The sequence below is a fragment of the Castor canadensis genome, chromosome 14, assembly GCF_047511655.1.
Source record: "Castor canadensis chromosome 14, mCasCan1.hap1v2, whole genome shotgun sequence".
Lineage (NCBI taxonomy): Eukaryota > Metazoa > Chordata > Mammalia > Rodentia > Castoridae > Castor > Castor canadensis.
This window is the reverse complement of record NC_133399.1, coordinates 39,273,912-39,295,951: the sequence shown is the minus strand read 5'-3', so window position 1 is coordinate 39,295,951 and position 22,040 is coordinate 39,273,912. Positions and strand designations below refer to the sequence as shown.

Sequence of the window (22,040 nt, the reverse complement as noted above, 5' to 3'; positions counted from 1 at the left end):
TCCTTTTCCTGTGGTCCCCACATTTGGAAGGGATCTGAATGGCTTCCCGTGCATGGGGGGTGGGGGTGGGAGAACCAGGTCCTTCCCAAGGTGTCCTATGATACTAAGGGACAAATGGCTCTCAGGGTGGGTGACTTTGTCCCCCTGGGGGAGCTCCTGGCCTAGAGAGGATGGAGGCAGGGACACTGCTCAGCAGCTGCAGGGCTCAGGACCCCTCTCCCTCACCAGAAAGACCCGGCCCACAGTTAAAATCTATGCCAGCACCTGACAGTGTCCCCTTCCCAGCCTGGGAGGGGCCCTGCAGATGTCTCCATGTCCCCTTAACCCAGGGAAGTGTGGCCTTCCTGCCTGTGCTGTGTCCAGCAGCACCCCCCACCAAACTCCCTCTAGAACGTTCCTGACACTTCCCTGCTCCTTAACAGCTAGAACCTCCAAAACTGAGCCAAAATAAACCTTTCCTCTTTAGAAGATGGTCCCTATGTTTAACCGCTGAGCCCTGGGGTGTGCACATGGCCTCTTTCTCATCCTGGTGGCCTTGCACACACTGGACGGACACCTGTGACCCGTACAGAGGTACTTCTTGCTGCTGGAATGGCTCGAGTGGGTAGAGCCCCTGAGTTCAAACCCAGCACACACATTTGCTCCGTTACCTGCAGTCACACCAGGAAGTGACCGCCATTGCCCAGCCGAGGCCAAAGGCAGGTGTGGCAAGTGTTTATTCCCGGGCTCCTGCCCAGCACCCCCCCCCCCCAGCACTGAAGGAGCCTGACAGCTGAAGGGGCCGGAGAGGGGACCTGGAGGTCTGTCCTGAAAGCCACTCCCACATGGCCACACAGGGGCACAGGAGGTGGCAGCCTCAGTAGACCACCTCGTAGACTGTGGCTTTCTTGTCCCCGGAGCCTGTCACGATGTATTTGTTATTCTTGGAGATGTCACAGCTCAAAACAGAGGAGGACTCCTTGGACTGCCAGTGGGGGAGGGAGGAGAGAAAGAAAAAGAAGTGAGGCGAGGGGTGGCAGATTCGGTTCCTGGCTCCTGACCACCTGGAGGGAATCGGTGCCTGTGGTGCCCAAATGCACCCCTGGGGATGGCTGTGTCGTCAAGGCAGGACTGTCCTAGTGGGGGAAGGAGGACAACATTTTCTAGAGATAGGTACAGGTAATCTGACGGGCTCAACTCGCATTGGCTCAACTAATGATGGTGCAAAAATAAACCCATACAACCATTCTGCTTTTTGCTTTCAGTACAATATTCAAAAACTGTGGGACAAGCTTTGGAGCATCTATGTTTTGGAGATGAGCCTTTATGGGCAGGTGGCATGCTCCTGGCAAAGGCAGGGCCTTTTGTCTCAACACTAAGAGATGGAACTGAAGCACTGGTTCTTTCCTGAGTAGCTCAGAGATGGTATGCACCAAGCATAAAGTCACACAGCACAGTATGCCCTCACAGTGTGCCCTATAGCTGGGGCCAACAAACTTTGTAAAGAGCCCATCAATGAATATTTTATGGAGGAGTGAGACAGGGTTTTGCAATGCATTCCAAACTGGCCTCCAACTTGCTATGTAGCCTAGGCTGGTCTGGCGCTCCCAATCCTCCTGCCCCAGCTTGCTGATGTACACTACCACTCTGATCTCCAACAGTGAATATTTTTAGTGCTTTGCCTAAAGTCTAAATAAATGTGTCAAATATTCTGGGGTTTTTTGTTTTGTTTTACAACCCTTTAAAAATGTAAAATCTATTCCACAGCCACTAGGATGGGAATACAACAGAAAGACAATAATAGTGCTGGTGAGAACATGGAGAATTGTGAAATCGTCCTCGATTGCTGGTGGGAATGTAAAATTTGGAAAACAGTCCAATTTATCAGTAATTGCAGTCCAAGGCAGCTGCCCAAGAAAAATGAAAACATGTCCCTAGGAAAACTTGCCTTCAGATATTCATAGCAATAGATTTCATAGTAGCCAAAGAACAGACAGCCCAGTGTCCACAGATGGACGGGTGGACACAGCAGGGTCCATCCACACTGGAATATTACTCAGCCATGAACAGGACGAGGCGCTGACCCACGTCACAGTGTGGGAAGGACCTTGAGGACACGGTGCTCGGTAAGAGGAGCAGACACACAAGCACACAGCCTGTGACTCCATTGACAGGAAACGTCCCGAACAGGATCAAGGGACAGGAAGTGGACTTGTCAGAGGCTGGGGAGGGGATGGATGACTGCTTGTGATGACAGGGCTTCCTTTTGGGGTGAGGGAATGTTCTGGAGGTGGACTGTGGGAACGGCTGCCCAATAACTCAAATGTATTAATGCACAGAGCTGTTCCTTTAAAATGATCAGAATGGTAACATTTATGTATTTTGCCACAACCAAAAAAAACCAAAAAAGGTGGCTACAGACAAATGTGGCCGTGGCTGAAGTCCACCAGTCCTGCTTTAGCAGCTGGATGGTGTGGGAGGCCTGCAAGGCCCTGGGGAGGGGGTGGTGGCCCAGGGAGACTGGCACTGCAGCTGTGTCAGGATGGGGACAGGGCAGGCACTCCCTTTAACTGACCCCAGTGCAGCCACCCTGGTGACTTGGGCCCGTGGCATGCAGCCAAGAGCGTGAACTCCAGGTGCTGCCCGTACCTGGAAGATGCTGGCCCCATATGGAGTCCTCCAGGCGTTGAGAAGATTGTCCTTGCCTGTGCTCACAAACCAGCGCCCTGGAGCGGAGGACAGTGAACTGAAGATCGAAGGACCCAGGGGAGCCCAGAGCTGGGGGTCACCAGCCCCTGAGAGCTGTGAGGCTCAGCCCTCCCCCATGTCCCACACAGCATGGTCTGTGGGGCCCCAGCCCTCAAGATGAGGGAGTCCCCAGGAGAGGGTGACCAGATCAAACAGGACATCTGGCTACCCCAATTCGCAGAAAAGCCGCAAATAATATTTGCAGGTATTTCCCTGTTTGATTTTTAGATAAGTAAGTCCCAGGCAATAACTGAGACATACTTGACTATGTCATTATTTGTTATTTATTCAGGTGGTGCTGGAGTTAGAACTCAGGGCCCCTCACTTGCTAGGCAAGCTCTCTACCATTTCTTTTTCTTTGTTTTGGTGGGATTGGGGCTTGAACTCTGAACTCAGGGCTTCGCACTTGCAAAGCGGGAGCTCTACTGCTTGAGCCATCTCCAGCTCATTTTACTCTGGTTATTTTTGCCTCACTTGGCCTGGAACTTCGATCCTTCTGATCTCAGCCTCCCAAGCAGCTAGGATCACAAGACGAGGGCTACCGGCACTCAGGTGCTTCAGTTATTTTTCCAATAGGGTTCTCTCATTTACGCCCAGGCCTACACCTTGATCCTCCTATGTAGGCTACCCAGTAGCTGGGATGGCAGGCTTGCGCCACCTCTGCTTTTTTTTCTTTTTGGTATTGGGGCTTGAACTCAGGGCCTACACCTTGAGCCACTCCACCAGCCCTTTTTTTGTGATGGGTTTTTTTTCAAGATAGGGTCTCACAAACTATTTGCCCAGGGCTGGCTTCAAATGAGGGATCCTCCTGATCTCTGCCTCCTGAGTAGCTGGGACTACAGGCATGAGCCACAGTGCCCAGTTATACACCTGACTTTTTATTGGTTGAGATGAGGCTCTTGCTGTTTGCCCCGGTTGGCCTTGAATTTCGGTCCTCTTGATCTCTGCTTCCTGAGTAGTGGGATTACAGACATGAGCCACCATACCTGGCTATTTTTTTTACTTTTTGTTTTTTGGGGTTTTTTTTTAAGACAAGTCTCACAAATTAGCTCAGACTGTCCTTGAACTTGCTATGTAGCCCAGGCTGGCCTTGAACTCTCCATCCTCCTGCCTCTGCCTCCCAAGTGCTGGGATTACAGATGTGTACCACCCCACCCGGCCTTACTTACTTTTTAGTACAAGCATATCTCACCATATTTGGGACACAACAATACTAACAAATCACTTGATATTCATCTAAGATCTAAATTTCACCAGACCCTTGGTTGGTGGGGGCAAGCGAGACAGTTACAGCCACTGGCCCTGGGAAGAGGCTCCAGGAGGAGTCCCGGGGAGGAGGGCAGGGAGGAGGCCGTACCGCAGGAGGCGAACTTGAGCGAGAGCACACAGCTTTCGTGGAGGTGCAGCTGGTACTTTTCCGGCTTGCGCACGTGCAGGATCTCCACGTTGCTGCTCTCCATGCCTACAGCCAGCCAGTCCTGGTTGGGGCAGTGGCCCAGGGAGAAAATCTAGGGAAAGAGGGAAGAGCCAGGATCCCGGACCTCTTCCAGTGCTGGGGGCGGGAGGAGGGGTGCTGAGAACCAGTGGTAGCTGCACCCCACGTTCTCCCACTCCAGCCCCCACGGAGAGAGGCAGCTGGCCGGGGGGTTGGGAACACAGCAGGCCACTGCGTGTTGAATCATTAATATTAATCAGAATTACACAGAACCCCGGGGTGCACATCCATTATCTGCTGGGATGCACGACGGCTCTGGAAGCAGGGAGGGAGGGAGGAGAAGCAGCCAGGCAGGGACCATCGCTCCCCTTAAGCAGATGGTGGAAGCTGAGGCAGCGCAGGCTCAAGGTCACGGAGCAGACTCAAAGTCACAGCAAGTCTGTTATAGAGCACACCAGGATCCCAGACTGCTGAGACTCAGCTTGGAGCCCCGCCCACATGCCAAGGATTCTGTTTTGTTTTGATTTCAAAGGACACAGAGTTCTCATCTTTCTATGATGAACTCCATCCTAATCACCCAGAGCAATGAGGTCCTGTCCCACAAAAACCTCTCCAAGTTGTGCTGACACACGAGATGTGTGTGTGTGTGTGTGTGCGCGCGTGTGTAAATTACCAGGAATTTACAGCTGAGAATATCAGAAGGCTTCAAATGTGACTCTCTGGCTGCAGAGAAATGATCCCATATAAAGTGGATAGCAGATAATCCCCATGGAATCCCCAGAAATATGCACAAGGGGACAAGGAATGAACCAGCAATGGCCACCTGCACCTCTGATATCTCTGTCAAAGAAATCTTCAAGGCCAAACCAGAGAAGTGCTTGGGAGACAGCTGGCTCTCAGATTTCAAGGAGAGAGGAGGGCAAATGGTGGATGGGTCTTAAAGGATGTGTAGGAGTTCACCATTTGGGAAAAACATTCGGCCCAAAGAACTGTATGTGCAGAAGTCTCAAGGTATCTTAAAGTATGGTGTGTGTGAGAATAGCTAGTAGACATCCTGGTTGGCAGGCTCAGGAGCTTGCACCCTGCCCCCAAAGCACCTGTCCATGGTACATGAAGACCTTGACTCTTTGTTCTACCCTTAAGAGCCGTGCTTCCACATCCCGCAGCCAGAATTCCCATGGTACCATCAGTGGGGACCACACCACACCCAGCTCCTATCCTTCATCAGCCTCCTCCTGACCCCCCAGGCCAGCAGCCTGCCTGGGTGAGTCCTCAGAGGAGTCAGAGGCTGAAGGCTGGGGGACACAAGAATGTGAGAGGGCAATCTGAGGGTCTGGGTAGCGTCAGGTGTTAATGCGAATCGGGCCTTTTGTGTCTGCCTGCATCTTTTGAGAATTAAAGGGCAGGGCCTGTGCATTCGTCTGGAAGACTAAAATGAGGGACTCAGTCAGCAGGTATTTAGGTCTGCCCTGCATCTGGAAGGGGGCACCTCGAGAGAAGAGGAAAGGCTGGATTCCTCCTCCCGCCAGACCCCAGCAGGCAGCACCTGGGAGCTGAAGTCGTGCTGCTGCAGCTGGCGGCCCTCCCGCAGGTCCCAGCAGCGAACGGTGTTGTCCAGGCCCCCTGTCCACAGCCGAGTGCCATAGTCAGATATGTCGATGCAACTCGCCCCATCCGTGTGGCCCTGGAACTGCCTGGAGAGAGAGAAGGGCTGGACGTCCACCCTGGAGTCCGGCTGCTCCAGCACCCCACCCCACAGCACACAGGCCCCACGCACCTGACCATGGTCTGGTTCTGCAGGTCCCACACCACGATGTTGCCGTCGCTGCAGCAGGAGAAGCAGACCTTGGCGTCGGGGCTGACCGCCAGAGCATAGCAGGCTGGAGCCGAGGAGGTCAGCTCAGCCTTGATGCGGGGAGTGGGCGCTGCCAGGTCCCAAATGGACAACGTGCTGGCCTCGCCACCCACGATCAGACTCCGGCCATCCGGCAGCAGCTTGCACGAGCGAATGTAGTTGTCCCGGTTCTGGGGCCGGCCAAGGGACGCAAGCAAGGGCTGGGGTTGGTCCTGGCCAAGGCTCCAGGAGACCCATGCAAGGTTGCATCTGCCCAGCTTCGTAGCCCCGCCCCCTTGGCCTGCAAGCCCCGCCCCTTAGGGCTGCATGCCTCACCCAATTGGCTTGCAAATCTTGCCCTAGTTTTACTGTAACCCCTCCTCCTTGGTCCATGAGCCCCGCCCCTATTTCCACTCCAAGCCCCGCCCCTGTTTCCACTCTAAGCCCCGCCCCATAGGGCTACAAGCCCCACCCCGATTGGTTTGTAAGCCTCTCCTTGGCCTTACTTTACTGTAAGCTCCACCCCAGTTATATTGTAACCACGCCCCCTTTGGTCACTAGTTGCACCCTGATTTCACTTAGCTCCGCCCCTTACACCTGGTTGGCTCATAAACTCTACCACGGGTTGACCTGAAGGACCCGCCCTGGTTCACCACAAGCCCCACCCCTTGCTGTGGGCCCCGCCCCTCCTCACCAGGCAGTCCAGCTGCGCCACAGGCGTCTTGGTGCCGGGCTGGCCCACGTCCCACACCTTCACGCAGCCCTTGCCGCCCGTGTACACGTGCTGCGTGGAGCCGCTGATGGTGACGGCGCAGACCACCTCGCCGTGCGCCAGCGTGTGCACCTGCCGCGCGTGTCGCGGGATGCCCGCGCCCACCAGGGCATCCGAGGGGAAGGGCACCGGCTGCATCTGGCCATCGGCGGACACGTGGAAGGAGTAGGCCCTGCGCGGAGGGGGGCTGAGCCACGGCCTGCTCACCTCCTCCAGCCTGCCTCCCAGGTGGCGCCAGGGGCTAAGGTGGCGAGGTGGTAAGGAGGTCTTGGGGTCCAGGTGGTGGCCAGGCACCGTAAGTGCTCACTTCACATATGTGTTGGACACAGGATTCGTGAAGACGCCCCCCAACCCCCAAAGCAGGTAGATTGCACTGGCCACATTAGGGCAGATCTGAAATACTGCCATCATTGCAGACAGTTCTAGAGATACTGGAGCCCACTTGGTCTCTGGGTTGGGGCGTCCTGGGTCCTGCAGGGTACTGAGCGGGTCCCTGGCCTCCACCCACTTCAGGCCAGGAGCTTCCCAGTCATGACAGCCACACATGTCCCCAGACAGGAACATAAGCTTGCTGTTTTCTCTCCAGGAACTCTGCTGGGAGCCCCCAATTATCTTATAGAAGGGTCTTTCTGGAAGGCTATGAGGGATGGGGACCCCAAGCTCCAGCCTACATAATGAAGGGCCTCAGAGGAGATGAGACGGCAGTGACCCAAAGTGTGGAACCCCGTCCTGATACTTACGGCTTTCCCCCGGGGATGCTGGGCAGGGAGGAGGAGATGGACGACCCTCGGAGATGGGGGTGGGATTCAAATGCTATCTGTAAAAATGACAGAGGATCTCCCAGGGCAGGTGACCCCCCCGCCACCTGTGCTCTCTAGCAGGCTCACTGCCCCTCTCAAGCTTATCAGAGGAACCTTGATCTGTCTACCAGCCTCTGCCAGGAAACAGGAGAGCTGAAGTTTTCACTTAGGGGACCAGAATGTCTGTTCAGCGAGTCCTACAACCCCAGGTTTGGATGGGTCCTTACACCAGCAGGGCTGGTGGAGGGGTTCAACTGGTAGAGCACCTGCCCAACAAGTGTGAGACCCTGTGTTCAAATTCCATTACCAACAACACCAATAAAAATTCAATGCTCAGACTTCCTCTAGGTAGGAGTCTGCAAAACCTCAGTCCCCAGGACAAATCCAGCACACTCCTTGATTTTGGAAATAACCACTTAGCCACAAGCCCAGTCCTTGGCACTGATCTTTTTTTTTTTTTTTAAACAGTAAAAAACCTCACGCTCTCTAGGCCAGCACTCTACCATTTGAGTCATTCCACCAGTCTTTTGTGTGTGTGTGTGCATGTTGGGTTTTTTTTTTTTTGAGATAGGGTCTTGCTTTTTGCCCAGGCTGGCCTCGAACCATGATCCTCCTGATTTGTGCCTCCCAAGTAACTAGGATTACAGGCCTGAGCCACCAGTGCCTGGCCAGCACTGAGCTCTTAATGCAGCTTAATCACAGCTGCTCAGTCCACAGCCACAGATTCTGATTTGGATTAAGACATCAATGAACGTCTCCCGGGGGCAGAATCTACCCCACTGATAACCAGTGACATAAGCTTTGTTGTTTTCTCTCCAGGAACTCTGCTGGGAACCCCAAGTTATCTGAGACCCTCAGATCATCTTCCCACGTACACTTGCCAAGTCAGAATCCTTTTCCTCTCCTGTGGAGCTCCTTTCTCCCCTAACCCCAACACTTCTCGGTGCCCCCACCCTGAGGACTTACCATGGGGGAGCGTCCATACACCACAGAGCTGCTGACCTGGGGGGACAGGTGGAGACTGACGTAGGAGCTGGGCATAGAGAGGTCCCCATTGAGGGTGCTGTGGGAGCCCAGGCTGAAGGATGTGGTGAAGGGGCTGGACAGAGTCAGGGGGCTCCTCAGAGCTGATCGAGAAAGGGCAGGACAGGTCTTCAGACACCCTGAACCCCAATTCAGCCTCCCATAGTTTCTACACTCCAGTTACATGTTGGCCACACCCAAGGACACCTCCAGACCTCCACACATTATGTTCCTTTGGCTGACATGGCTTTCCATTTCCTTCAATTGGTGAACTCTTACTCATCCTTCAAAACCCAGACCCAGTACCCTTCAATATCTTAAGAACATCCTTGAGGCTCTCCATCCCCCCAAGCTCCCCCAACCACCTGGGAGCTCCTTGAGGGCAAGTCCCAAGGCCAACTTCTTTCAGGGGCCACAGAATCAGCACAGGGCCTGGCAATAAGATGGAAGAAGCTGAGCTTTATCATCCCTCAGATTAGTGACCAGGAAACCAGCTCAGAGAAGTTAGGTCACTAGCCCAAGGCCACACAGCTGGTGAATGGACAAGACTGACTTAAAGCCTGAGCTTGTTTTTCCAGTGTATCAGACAGAGGAAGTCAATTTGATTCTCTGGGCCTCAGTTTCCCTACCTGTGAAGCAGAGACAATAAGGAAACTGAGGCCCAGAGTGAGGCAGCTTGGAGTCATGAACAGGCCAGAGGTGATGAATTCTAGGGCTGGAATCTGCACCGGCTGTCTCTCCCCACCATTTTCTGGAAACCTCCAGGAAGGAGACACGCTCAGGGGTGCAGGGGCTCACCGATGCTGTCCGTGGACGGCGCTGGCTTGGCCACCAGCTGACACAGGTGACTGGCTGAACTGGGCCCGGGGGTGGATGCATCCTGGGGCGGGGAGGAGTCACAGGACTTCGAGGCTGGAGTGCCAGCAGGAAGGTCGTTCTGTGGACAGAGGCCAGACTGAAGGCCACCAGGCATTGGAAACCCTGTGGCCTAAGTAGCTGCTTAGAAACTGGATGGGAGAAGGGAGTGGAGACGCCTGCAGCCAGCCAGCGCTCAGGAGGTTCAGGTCTGCACACACCAGTGGAAGGGCAGGTGGGTACCAGAGCTGGTGGGCACACGGGGTCTGCCCTCGATCACACACACATGCCAGAGAGAAGGGACACACATGGTAAGGTACCAGCGTGTGCACTGTCAGCAACATGGGTATGAACTGGATAGCTCATGACAGACCTGCAAAGGGCACACTGCACAGGAGCAAGGGGACACTGAAATGCCACCAAAACAAGGCAAGAAAGAGGTTGCCAGGCTCCTCGAGGGACAAGCAATTGGATCCACTGGGGCAGGCTCATGAAGGGGGAGGCAGATGAGGTGCTCCCACTCAAAGGAATCCAGCACCTGGTAGAATGCTTGTTCCCCATGGGAAGAGCAGGTCAACCACAGCTGTCCCTCCCCAGGGGGGACTTTAAGGAGAAGCTGCACCCAGGAGCAGCCTCTATTATTGAAGCTTCTTGGCCTGGTCTCCTCTGCCTTTAAAACACTTTATAGCCTCATCTTGGGTGCCACCGTCTTCCTGCAGTCACACACAGGGAGACAGCAAGGGAGTAGATGGGACCCCAGCAGGGTCAGGGAGGACTCTGAGGGCTTCTCCAGCGGAATAGAGCTGCCTTACCCCTGCGAGATCTTCCTGGAGTGGGCTGGAGGAGGGCTCTTAAAATAGAGGCTTAATCCCCATGTGGTGGCACCCACCTGTAATCCCAGCATTCACAGGTGGAGGCAGGAGGACCACCGTGTAGCCAGCCTGGACTACACAGTGAGGCCCTGTCTCAAAAACCCAAAAATAAAAAAGCTAGAGTCTGAGTCCTAACCTCTGGCAGTTGCCATGGCAACCTGCTGGGAAGGGAGGCCTAGAAACAGATGACATCCCCAGTTAAGTGTAGGGCAGAAGTCTGAATTGCCACTGCCCAGGGGGTGCTTTTATTTATTTATTTGGCAGCACTGGGGTTTGAACTCGGGGCCTCATGCTTGCGAGGCAGGCACTCATTGCTTGAGCCGCTCTGCCAGCACCCAGGCACTGCTTTTGGACTGGTGATGCACCTGGCATTAAAACCAAGACATAAACCAGGCGCAGTGGCTCACACCTGTAATCCCAGCTACTTGGGAGGCTGAGATAGGGAGAATCACAGTTCAAGGCCAGCCTGGGCAAATAGTTCTCTAGACCCCATCTTCCAAAATAACCAGAGCAAATGGACTGGAGGTGTGGCTCAAATAGAGTGCCCATGTGGTAGAGCATTTGCTCAGTGACATGAAGACCTTGCTTCTGTCCCCAGCCAGGGTTGGGTGGGGGACAGGAGCAACACAGAAGGAAAAAGAGCTACCCTTAGGGCTGGGGGGCATGGTTTAAGCGCTAGAGTGCCTGCCTAGCCAGCATAAGCCCTAAGTTCAAACCCCAGTGCCCCCTTCCTCCCCCTCAAACAAAAAAGCGAGACAAAATAACCACGGGGACCTAGGAGACATGTCAGATTGGCTCCTAGGTCTCAAGACCTGCAGGTCTAAAGTCCAGCCTTGCTGGTTGCCAGTTCCCACTAGGGCTTTGTCTGTATTAGTCTCCTTGTGTTTGCTTCTATGTAATGCAAGAGATACTTGCTTTCCAGGTAAGGCAGTGAGTTGCCTCCCCTTTATTTTCTAAGCTTAGTTACAAACTTGCCTTTCTAATAGTTACTGAGTTGCAACAAAGTACAGGAAAGATTAAGGGGCAAGAGAATCAAGACAAAATTTACAGGCACCAGCCTAGCTGATTTCTCACTGTATCATGTCTGTTTCCAGGGCCCCCAGGATGAATGTTTCAAGACTCCCCCTGCCTTCCTTACCAGGACAAGCTCCTTGCCTCTGGGGAGCGGTGAACCCAGGCTGGAAGCCAAGGAGGCTGGACTATCCACGACATCCCTCCGGGCAGGGACACAGATGGGTGTCTTTCCACAGGGTGTGGGAGCCGGGCTTGGGGGCTCCGAGGGCTGGTCCTGGGTTCAAGAGGTGGCGTTGAGCAGGGGTGATGTGAGAGAAGAGACAGATCTTGTCTGTACTCTTCCCATGTCGGCCTCTAGCCTGGGGACTTGGGACCATCTTGGGGAGACCGATGAGACGTCCCAGTGCCTCAGTCTGAAGTGTGTCTGACCCACTCTGTGAGCAACAGCTACGTAAGGACCTTGCCTTACTTTCCCCGCTGGACAGATGGGGGAAACTGAGGCCAAGGAAGCAGGTGTCTCAGCAAGCCAAGGATGAAAGCCAGTGCTGCTGACCATTCCTAGTCTTCTCTGGGTCTCAGTTTCTCCAACTGTCCTAATGAGGTAGCCTGGTGTCCCCCACTCTTCCTGAACCCACGTTGTCCCCCTCCCAGCCATGTCATAGAGAGGGGACAGGAGTTCACTCCTCCTGTGCCCCCTACCCAGAAACCCCTCTCCCCTCCTTGCTCTGTGCCGGGGGCAGGGGAAGCTGGATCCCAGACTCACCTCATCCACCACCAGGTTGTAGTCGCTCTTGTCCTCGTCACTTTCCTGAGGGGACATGGGGCAGGGGGAGCTGCCCTGGTCATGCCCTTGCCTCACGCCACAACTCCCCCCACCCAACCCCGCGCTGTGCAATTGGGATCCTCAGACCACTGAGGCCCATGTGTGGGTCAGAAGGCAAGGCTGATGACACAGTCCCCAGAGAGTGACGGGGGTCCCTCGTGCAAAGGGCAAAGGAGAGCTAAATGAGAGTCCTGTGCCAGCCTCAGTTTAGTCCTCTGTGTGGGGAGGGCAGAACCAGAGACTAGAGTTCTCCTTGCTTTCTTCCCCACTTCTACAAAGCCAATCAACCTATCAGCCATGTCTAAACACATCTCCTCTCCCAGCCCGTCCTTGGGCTCCAGTCCTGCCCTCTCCGGGCAGCCTTCCTCACTGGCCCCAGGGAGATTTTCCTAAGACCTATCTCCACCTCTGTTCTATATCCTTCTATGGCTCCCTATTGCCCTTGAGAGAAAAACTAAACTCCACTGTCTATTCACAGATGCACGAAGCACAGTCCTGGGTATGCTGGTAAGGGACTGCAGGTGGATCAGACATCGATATGTTGGACTGCATTTGGGGAATGAAGAGGAGGTCCAAGGAGGTGATTTATTTGCCTTCCTTTTTTCCTTTTCTTTTTCTTTTCCTTTTTTTTTTTTTTTTTCAGAGCTAGGGATGAACTCACAGCCTTGCACATATGAGAGAAGAGCTCTGCCACTGAGCATTAGAGAAAGAAAAATCCAAATGACTGCATGACCAGAAGCTAAAGAAAATGGAGCAAGTGAAGAATAAAGCCAGGCAGCACAGGGTCTCTTCTGATTGACCAGGGTTCCATGAGCAATGGGGAGCTATGCAAGGTGCTAGAGTGAGGGTCATGGACAGGGCTGGACTCTAACCCTGCCTAGAGGGCAGGCTGGAGACTGATCCACTTGTGCCCCACTTACATAAGGTCCTGACAGTTCCTTGTCCTCTGCTCTCTGCTTCCCGTTGCCTCCTGGGCCACTGGGCCGCTGCTCCTCCTCCACCAGACTCTCAGGGGGCGAGGGGGATGCACTCTGCAGAGAGACCAGCCGGGCGAGGAGGAAGGGTCAGGGCCCTAGGATCCCATATTGCATTCAGTCCAGCAGAGGCTGAGGGCCCATAGCCGTTATTAGGATCTGTTCCTTAAAGCTTCCTGTCTGGCAAATGGGACCTTCCCAGGGAAGACAGGTGACAAAGTCTTGCCTCCTTTCCTTTCCTTTCTTTCCTTCTTTCCTTCCTTCCTTCCTTCCTCCCCTCCTCCACTTTTTCCTCTCTTACTTTCTTTTCTGGTGCTGGGAATGGAACCCAGGTCCTTGTGCTAAGTGAGCACTCTATCACTGAGGCACACCCCAGCCCCAATGCTAAATTCTCCATCCCACAGCAAGCTTCTGGGTAATGATGAGTGGCACTGCACACACAGGGAGACTGAGACCCATAGAAAGGCAGAGCCAAAACCACCCACCAAGTGGCAGGACCCAGTCTTTGAGCACAGAAGTCAAGAATCCCTAGTAGGGCCACGGCAAAAGCTGCTGGCATAAAAACCACCATTGGGGTCAGCCCTCTGTGACCCTCAGGCAGCTTTTATGCTTCTCTGAGACTCAGTCTCTGACTTGTACAAGAGTACTCCCCAAGCCAGGTATCGTGGTGCATGCCCATAATCCTAGCATTCAGGAGGGTGAGGCAGGAGGATAGAGAGTTTCATGCCAGCCTGGGCTACAGAGAGACCCTGGCTAAAAAACAGAACAATAAAAAAATCCTATATAGAGAGGCGGTTGACCTGGGCTGACACCCAGCATGGCTTCTCACTTGCTATGTGACCTTGGGCAAGTCCTTGCACCTCTCTGTGTGTCTGCTTCCTCATCTATACCATGGTTGCTCAATGATACTGAGGTATGGTCACTGAGGTAGTACCAAGCTTGTGCTACACACAGTGAACCCTACTGTTGGCTCCAGAGAACAGTCTGGTTTGGTTTGTTTGTTTGTGTTATTGGCAGTACTAGGGCTTGAACTCAGGCCCTTCACCTTGAGCCACTCCACCAGCCCTTTTTCTGTGATGGGTGTTTCTGAGATAGGGTCTCCAGAACTATTTTCCCAGGCTGGCTTTGAACCACAGTCCTCCTGATCTCTGCCTCCTGAGTAGCTAGGATTACAGGAGGGAGCCTTGGCACCCGGCAAATCTGTTTTATTGTGTGTGCAAAAAGAAACACATACAACCACTCAGCGGTACTGATGTTCTTTGTAGTGGGAGCCCTGGGCACTGCCAGTGTTGAGCCGTGAGTCTCCACTCACTCAATATTAGGGGTTCACAGACAAACCCCAAGTCATGGGAACCAAAAATGCCTCCAGGCATTGTCAAAAGTCCCCTGGGGGCAGATCGTGCATTTGAGACCCACTGTTAGGGGAGGAGGAATAAAGGAGAATGATGGAGGGGGTGAATTCAACTGTGCTATAGTGTAAGAACTTTTGTAAATGTCACAGTGTAACCCCCAAACAATAAGAATAATAATAAGACTGGGCGCCAGTGGCTCACGCCTGTAATCCCAGCTACTTAGGAGGCAGAGATCAGGAGGATCATGGTTCTAAGCCAGCCTGGGCAAATAGTTTGCCAGACTCTATCTTGAAAACCCTTCACAAAAAAAGGACTGAGTTCAAACGTGAGTACCAAGAGATAATAATAGTAATAGTAATAATAATAATAAATAAGTAAGTAATCCTTCACTATTCCCTCATTCCTTCCCTCCCCAGGAATTAGGGTCTCCCAGGCCGTCCTGTGGATAACTATGTTTGTAACACGCATATGCTTAGTATGCCTGAGACCCAGGCTACCATCCCGTGCACCAGACCAACCAAAGAGGCTGGGCGTGGTAGAGTATGACTAATTCCAGCTACTCAGTAGGTGAAGGTAGGAGGATTGCAGTCCGGGCCAGCCCTGGCAAAGTTACTGAGACCCTATTTGAAAAAAACGCAAAAAGGGCTGGTGGAGTGGCTCAAGTGGTAGGAGTGCCTGCCTAGCAAGTGCCAGGCCCTGAGTTCAAATTCCAGTGCTGTGGAAAAAAAAAAAAGTTGGCCACTGGCAACCTTTCTCAAAGGTCTTTGCTCTGAAATTGCACTCGAAGGAACGTGCTCCCTGAGACGTGAGGACATCCAGGACAGCAATGACTACCTCAGTAGAAGGCAAGCAGAGAGCCAGACAGGCCTCTGTGAAACCATTGGGAAAAGAGCAACAGACACAAGCTGCGACCTGGACATGGCGTGTGTGCGTGTGTTGGGGTGGAGCTCAGGTTTTCATTGGTTAATTGCTTCCTGTTTACCAGCAAGCCCCAGCCAGGCAAGCTTAAAATGAAATGGGGTTAAGTGCAAAACACACTCAGATCTTGGAGATGAAAAGAATGTAATATAGCTTACATTTTTTTGTTCTTTGTTTTGGCGATACTGGGGTTTGAACTGAGGGCCTCACGCTTGCTATGCAGGTACCCTACCACTTGAGCCACCCCACTGGCCTGTTTTGCCTTGGGTAGTTTTTTGAGATAGGGTCTCAAATTTTTACCAATGCCAGCTTGGACTGTGATCCTTCTACCTATGCCTTCCATTACAGCTGGGATGAGAGGCCTGCACCACCACACCCAGCTTACTGGTTGTGACGGGGTCTCACTAACACCTAAAACATTTTGCTGAAATTAATTTCACTTTTTTTTTTTTTTTTTTTTTGCAGTGCTGGGGATGGAACCCAGCGTCTCCCACGGGCTCTGCCCCTGAGCCTCTGCCAATTTTCTTTTTTTTTTTTTTTTTTAAGGTGGCTACTAGAAAATTGAAAATGACATGCGAGAATGCGGTGATTAGGCAAAGCTCTACACATGGTTAAACTGTGAAGGGGACCCGCTTGCAGACCCACGCATGCGCAGAGGAACACACGCGGCCCACGCACTCCTGTCTGAGCTCGCCCCTGCCTACAACTAAACAAGGTGCAAACAGCGGGGGACGCCAGGCCAGGGACACACGGTGCCTCCCCTTACTTTTTTCTTTTGTTTTGCAACCTCCTGTGCATCTAGAGTTATAGGAACATTAAACCATTCCTTAAAAAAAATTACACACACCACTCGCACTGAATTTCTGCTGGACAGCCCTGCTATAGGTCAGGTAGGAAGCCCTGTAAGGGAGGATGGAGAGGACCAGAGCACGGCTGCAGCCATTCTCTCACTCACCCAAGAGGAAAACAGCTGAGCACTGAGAATTTTAAATAAATAAAACTCCAGCCTTCCTCACAGAAAACTCTACAGCCACACAGTTAAAAATCAGAATGTGAGCCGGACATCGTGGCTCATGCCTGTAATCCTAGCTACTCAAGAGGCAGAGATCAGGAGGACTGCAGTTCCAAGCCAGTCCAGCAAACAGGTCACAAGACCCTGTCTCAAAAAAAAAAAAAAAAACACACACACACACAAAAAACAACCCATCACATAAAAGGGCTGGTGGAGTGGCTCAAGTGCTGGCCTTGAGTTCAAGCCCCAGTACCACCAAAAACCAAAAATCAGAATGTGAGCCCCTTACAGTCAGAGCACCCAGCTTCCTCCACCCCAAGTGACTACAAACCAACTTCCCAGGCCTCAACTTACCCTGCTCAGGCCTCTCTCCACTGGCAGACGATGGGAGGCAGGGAGAGAGAAGAAAGAATGAGGGTTTTGTAGTCCATGGTGCTGGAGGGTACAGCCCTCCACAGTTTATAAACCCTTCTTTTAGCTCAGAACCTCTCTTATCCTTCCATATCCCCTGCCACATTCAGTTAGATGCCCAGAGAGGGCTAGTGAGTTCCCCAAAGACACACAGCACTGGGGATATAGTTGAGTCCTGCCACTGTGCAGCTCCTGTCATTCACTCCTTGCACTCACCCACCCCCCAGGCCCCCTGCCAATGCTACCTGGAACCACCAGCTCACCTCTGGACCCCTCGGCCTCTACACCTGTGCGATCCTCCTTTGAAGCTGCTGCTAGCTGGGCCTGCGCAGCCAGTGCTCCAGACAGGGCGAGCAGCCCGGTGGCACTGCTGCCCACCAGCCCAGCTGGGCGAGGGGTGAGGGGCACAGGGGGGGCGTGGTGTGATAGTGGCTGGAGCTGCTGCTGCTAGAGGGGAGGAAGGATGGGCCAGGGAAGGCAGGACGGGCACCAGCAGTGTCCCTGGCCCCCAGCAGTGACAGATGTGACAGAGGATACCCAGCACAGCCTAGGTCACGAAGTCCCACCCGCCACACCCAGTTTAGCACCTGCTGGATGCTAGGTGCCTGCGGGCAGGAATGTCCCCAAGTCAGGGCAGGGGCGAAGAGCACTCACCCCAATGAGGCTGTTCAGCTCCCCCACGGTCACCTGCTTGGCTCGCTCCACCGCCTGGAGCACCTGCTGCTGGTGCTGGTAGGTGGGACACAGGGTAGATGGGTCCCAGTTCGTGCACTCTGTTCTGTGGCCCCAGCAACAGGCTCTCCACCGTGCTCTGGCCTGGTTCTCTCTCTCTCTTTCCCTCCCTCCTGCCCTCCCTGTCTCTTTTTGTTTCCTTTCTCTCTTTTTAAACCTTTTTGGGTTTTTTTTTTTTTTTTTGGCAGTACTGGGATTTGAACTCAAGATCTTGTGCTTGCTAGGCAGATGCTCTATTACTTGAGTCACCCCCCCATTCCCCTCTCTTTTTGGCAAAGCTGGGATGGAAGCCACAGCTTGCACACGGAGGCAAGTGCTCTACCCTTGAGTGATCCCCCTGGCCCCCCTTTCTTTTCTTAATGAAATTAGCACACAGAAAAAGAACCAAACACAGGCGTGCAGGTCTAACTAATGATGACAAATCAAGGTCCCTCCGCCTGGGTGCTGCGACCATCTGGGACTGGACAGTTCTCTGTGGGGTGTCCTGGGCCCTTCAGGTGCTGAGTGGTGTCCCAGGCCTCCATCCTGTCACACCAGTCATGACAGCTACACAGGTCCCCAGTAAAGAGTCACTGTTAAGCCGGGTGCTGGAGGCTCACACCTGCAATCCTAGCTACTCAGGAGGCAGAGATCAGGAGGATCAAGGTTCAAAGCCAGCTGGGCAAATAGTTCTGGAGACCCTATCTCAAAAAACCCTTCACAAAAAAGGGCTGGTGGAGTGGCTGGTGGTGAGTTCAAACCCCAGTACTGCAAGAGTACCCCACTTTTGGCTTTAGACACCATTTTCCCCCTCTTTTTTTTTTTTTTTTTTGGTGGTACTGGAGTTTGAACTCAGTGCCTCGAGCTTGCTAGGTGGACAATCTACCACTTGAGCCACTCCGCCAGCCCCAGCCCCAGACACCATTTCTGTATCTGGTGTCTAGACCAGATCTCTCGGTCTCAAGCTTCTAGAAACCTCAGACTCCGAGGACAGGAGCTAAGCCACGTTGAGTGTCTGCACTGAGGGCCCTCTCGCTTGTATCCTCTCTTAGGTGGAACCTGTCCTTATCTCTGTCTGGAGACAGAATGGTCCTGATAGAAATAGGGGCAGCCAGTGCAAAGGTCCTGAGGCTAGCAAGGGTATTCCCAGGAGGACTAACTTTTATCTTCCCAATTTCAATAAACTGGTCATACTAGTTATTACCTGGGCTAGTTCCTTCTTTTTAAAACTTATTGTGCTTTCTGTTATTATGCATAACAAAATGTACTATGTTAACCATTTTAATGCACAGCTCAGCAGCGTTGAGCACACTCACATGGCTGTGCTGCCATCCCCACTGTCTATCTCTAGAACCTTCCATCTCCCCAAGCTGAAGCTCTGTCCCCATCAACACCGCCTCCCCTCCCCTTCCCGCTCCTGGCACCAGCATCCTACTTCCTGCCTCTGTGGCTCTGTGACTCTAGGGACCTCCTATGAGTGGTGTCCTGTAGTGTGTGTCCTCTGTGTCTGCTCTGAAAATTTCATTGAGCACCGTGTAAAAATGATCCCTTATTTGGCCCTGAGTGAGCACCTGACATCTCTGTAACTCATTAAATGTCGTGACCACACTGGTAAGAAAGTAAGCACAGAGAGGCACACATCTTACCTAAGGCCACACAGCCAGGGTTTGTGTTCCTGAACTGAAATGGTCAGCTCTACCCCTTGTTACCCATTAAGAGGGAAAAGTGTAATCCTCACCCCCAGCCAACATCTCCCCCCACCCTGCTGTGCCCGCCTCCAGCTACACAGCTCCCGTCCCAGGCCCACTCACCTCCTGGGTGAGGAAAGGGATAATTTGAGCACAGATCCCGCTGAGTCGTTTTACAATTTCAGCCTAGCAGGAAGCAATGAGAGCCAACAATTGGAGAAGGACAGTGACCCTCAGCCCCTGCCCTTACCCCAGATATACTGAGATGTGGGAAACTAAGGGCAGTGAGACACAGGCTGAGGGGGTCGTCACTGGGATGCCCTGGGAGGCCTGGAGCCCAAATGACCAAGGCTGGGGTCCTGCATGTCAGAGACCCTGAGGGACACACGATTCTCACAGGTCCACAGGAGGCAGTTGCAGACACGGACACTCAGGGCACCGGGCGATCACAGAGGCACAGCAGAAGCTGTGTGTGATGAAGGACTGAGTAAAGCCTCTCCCTGAGTTACAGGTGCATTCCGAGCTCTGGCAGGGTCAGGGTGTCCCCTGTCCTCCACTAGGAGGGTGTAACCAGGCTCCCAGGGCCTGGGTTCTGCCCAGTGTCCTCCACCCCATAAGGGAGGGTCTATCGCCTGTGCGCATGGGACCATGCCACACTCCAGGCCGACCAGCCCCCCTGCCTGCTCACACATATCCAGGAATGTAAGCCAGGCGAGGCACCCCCACACCCCTGGCCACTGCCTTTTTCTTCCCGGCCCCAGGAAGCCTCAGGCCTCAGCCCGAGGCTCTGCCGTTATTCTATTATTCTGATGGGGACAACTAAGAATTCATCTGTGTCCAGGTCAGAATTTCTCCATCCCCTTCAGGGTTAACCCTGGACCCCTGGCGTCAATTTTGGAACCTTCTGGTTTATCTCAAAACCTTGCCACCACACTCAGAGGTTTGGAGACAGCCTCAGAACCTTGTGGGGCATCTCAGCACACACAGGTCAGTCTCCAAACCTTGCGCCTGACATCTTATCATTGGAGTCAATCTCAGAGCCTGAGTATCGCCTCAGAACCTTTTGGTCTATCTCAGAACCTTGCCATCTATCTCGAAATGGCTTTGATCACACTCAGAAGCCAAGGAAAAGCCTCAGAGCCTCACGGTCTTGGGGTCAATCTCAGAGCCCTGAGGACAGAAACAGAACTCTGTGATCTATCTCAGAACCTTCCAAATAGCAATAGAATCTTGTGGTCCATCTCAAAACTCAGACTCTCTGGGCCAAAAATGACCTCCAAGACTGTCCATCCAGCCTCCTCCTGGGACAGAAGTTGCTTCCACAGCCTTTCTGTGGGTGTCCACCTCCTTCTCTGTGCCTCTCCCTTGGTAGGCACCAGTCACTGCCTCTCTGCCAGCTCTGGGTGCAGGCCACTGCTCCCAGAAGCTGGAATCTCCCTGTTACCAGACTGACCCTTGGGAACCTCTACAGAGATTTCAAGGTAAGACCCCACCCTCCCTAGAGACCCCCGGCCCTCCAAGCACAAGTACCGTACCTGCTTGTGCATTTCGATGTTGAGCCCGTAGGACATCTCATAGTACTACAAAGGAAACCCAAGCTGGGAACACCGGCAGGTAGACAGCTGGTGACCTGTGCTCTTCCAAGAGCTCCCAGGCTGGGGGACTCACAGCAAGACAGAGTCCCCAGCCCCACGGAGTTCAGAAGCAGAGCCCGTAGGGGAGTCAGGGCATCTGTAGGAGGACCCTCTATGCTCTCCCCCAGAGAGGCGGTGTCCAGAGACCCCAGCCCCCCAGAGATGTCCCCAGGCGGGGAGGGCTTGGGGGGACATGGAAAGAAAGCCTAGAATCCCAGCCAGCCCAGTTTTCGGGCAAGTAAGCTAAGGCTCAGAGCAGGACAGGCAGACTGAGAAGGGACACCCCCACAGCCAAGCCCTTCTTCCCGCTCCCCCACCCCGCTCTCCTGACCCTCACCATGACATAGTGTCTCTGCATCTCCGTTTTCTCACTCGCCAGCTTCTCACATTCTAGCTTGAGACTGGACAGGAGAGAGGACATGCGGTACCCACGTCTCACATGGGACAGTTCCCCAAGTGACAGGCTGGGCCTCGCCCTCCCCATTTCCTTATAAACCTCCCGCTCGCCCCTTCCAGGGCTCAAAACACTCCACACCAAGGTCCTTGACCCCAGCTCGCCAGAGTCTCCACAGGGAAGTCCCTCCCTGCCCTCCCCTCCCCTCCCCTCCCCACCCCCAGGGAACCTCTCCCCTCCCCCGCAGGCCCCGCCCGTTGCCCCGCCCCCTCCCCGGCCTCCAGGTGCGCTCGGGGCGGGGCGCCCCCGCGCCCCCTCACCTGTGGTACTGAGCCTGAAGAAACTGGAATTCTTCTTTAATGCGGTCGCAGATCTCCAAGATCGAGAACTTAAAGGGCTGGCCGGACTGAAGCGGGGTCTGCTGGGGGGAGGCATTGTGGCGGGGGAGGGGGGGGCGACATCAGGATCTGAGTTCCCGGGACGCTGGGACAGGGGGACCCCCTTCTCCTCCCCTGCAGCTCGGGGTCCCCACTCACCGGGTGCCTTCCTTGGGGGTACATCCTGCCGATCTGAGAAGCCCCCCCAGCGCCACGAGAGCGTTGACAGTATGGGAAGGGGGAGAAGCTGGGGCTGCAGGAATTTGGCCCAAAGAAAGAGGAAGGCGCGGGGCAGGGGACCCTGGAGTCCCCGTCGCCCCCTGAGCGAGCGCGCTAGGGATCGCGGGGACCTGCGGGGGGCGCGCAGCCCCCTCCCCGCCCCGGGAGGCGCAGGCGCGGGGCGCGGCGCGGCGA

The 22,040-nt window shown here is 53.9% G+C and overlaps 1 protein-coding gene across 6 annotated transcripts; it reads right to left on the bottom strand.

Moving 5' to 3' along the window:
• Window positions 1-698: 698 nt before the first annotated feature.
• Tle2 (TLE family member 2, transcriptional corepressor) lies at window positions 699-22,040 on the bottom strand. Of its 6 annotated transcripts, none has more exons than XM_074054312.1 (20): window positions 21,786-22,040; window positions 21,570-21,670; window positions 21,193-21,256; window positions 20,757-20,801; window positions 19,345-19,407; window positions 17,477-17,551; window positions 17,086-17,269; window positions 16,766-16,785; window positions 13,076-13,186; window positions 12,096-12,140; window positions 11,457-11,606; window positions 9,390-9,528; window positions 8,535-8,695; window positions 7,509-7,585; window positions 6,691-6,940; window positions 5,940-6,187; window positions 5,709-5,856; window positions 4,085-4,235; window positions 2,629-2,705; window positions 699-964 (listed from the first exon to the last, which is right to left on the bottom strand). In XM_074054312.1, exons 1-20 carry the CDS (start codon window positions 21,807-21,809, stop codon window positions 857-859), a joined length of 2,241 nt encoding a protein of 746 aa, XP_073910413.1. In that variant the 5' UTR covers window positions 21,810-22,040; the 3' UTR covers window positions 699-856. The 6 variants fall into 6 exon arrangements, with proteins under 6 accessions (XP_073910413.1, XP_073910415.1, XP_073910414.1 ...); XM_074054314.1 differs by having other exon boundaries at window positions 17,086-17,266; XM_074054313.1 differs by having other exon boundaries at window positions 21,570-21,667.

What these genes read in the sequence shown, in the direction of transcription:
- Tle2 (XM_074054312.1), bottom strand. Translation starts at nt 21,809, where the DNA reads ATGTACCCCCAAGGAAGGCACCCG. An exon ending in TGGAGAGAGGCCTGAGCAGG is followed by an intron (nt 13,187 to 16,765) that starts GTAAGTTGAGGC and finishes GTCTCTCTGCAG; the next exon opens with AGTGCATCCCCCTCGCCCCC. An exon ending in AGCACGACTTCAGCTCCCAG is followed by an intron (nt 4,236 to 5,708) that starts GTGCTGCCTGCT and finishes CTCTTTCCCTAG; the next exon opens with ATTTTCTCCCTGGGCCACTG.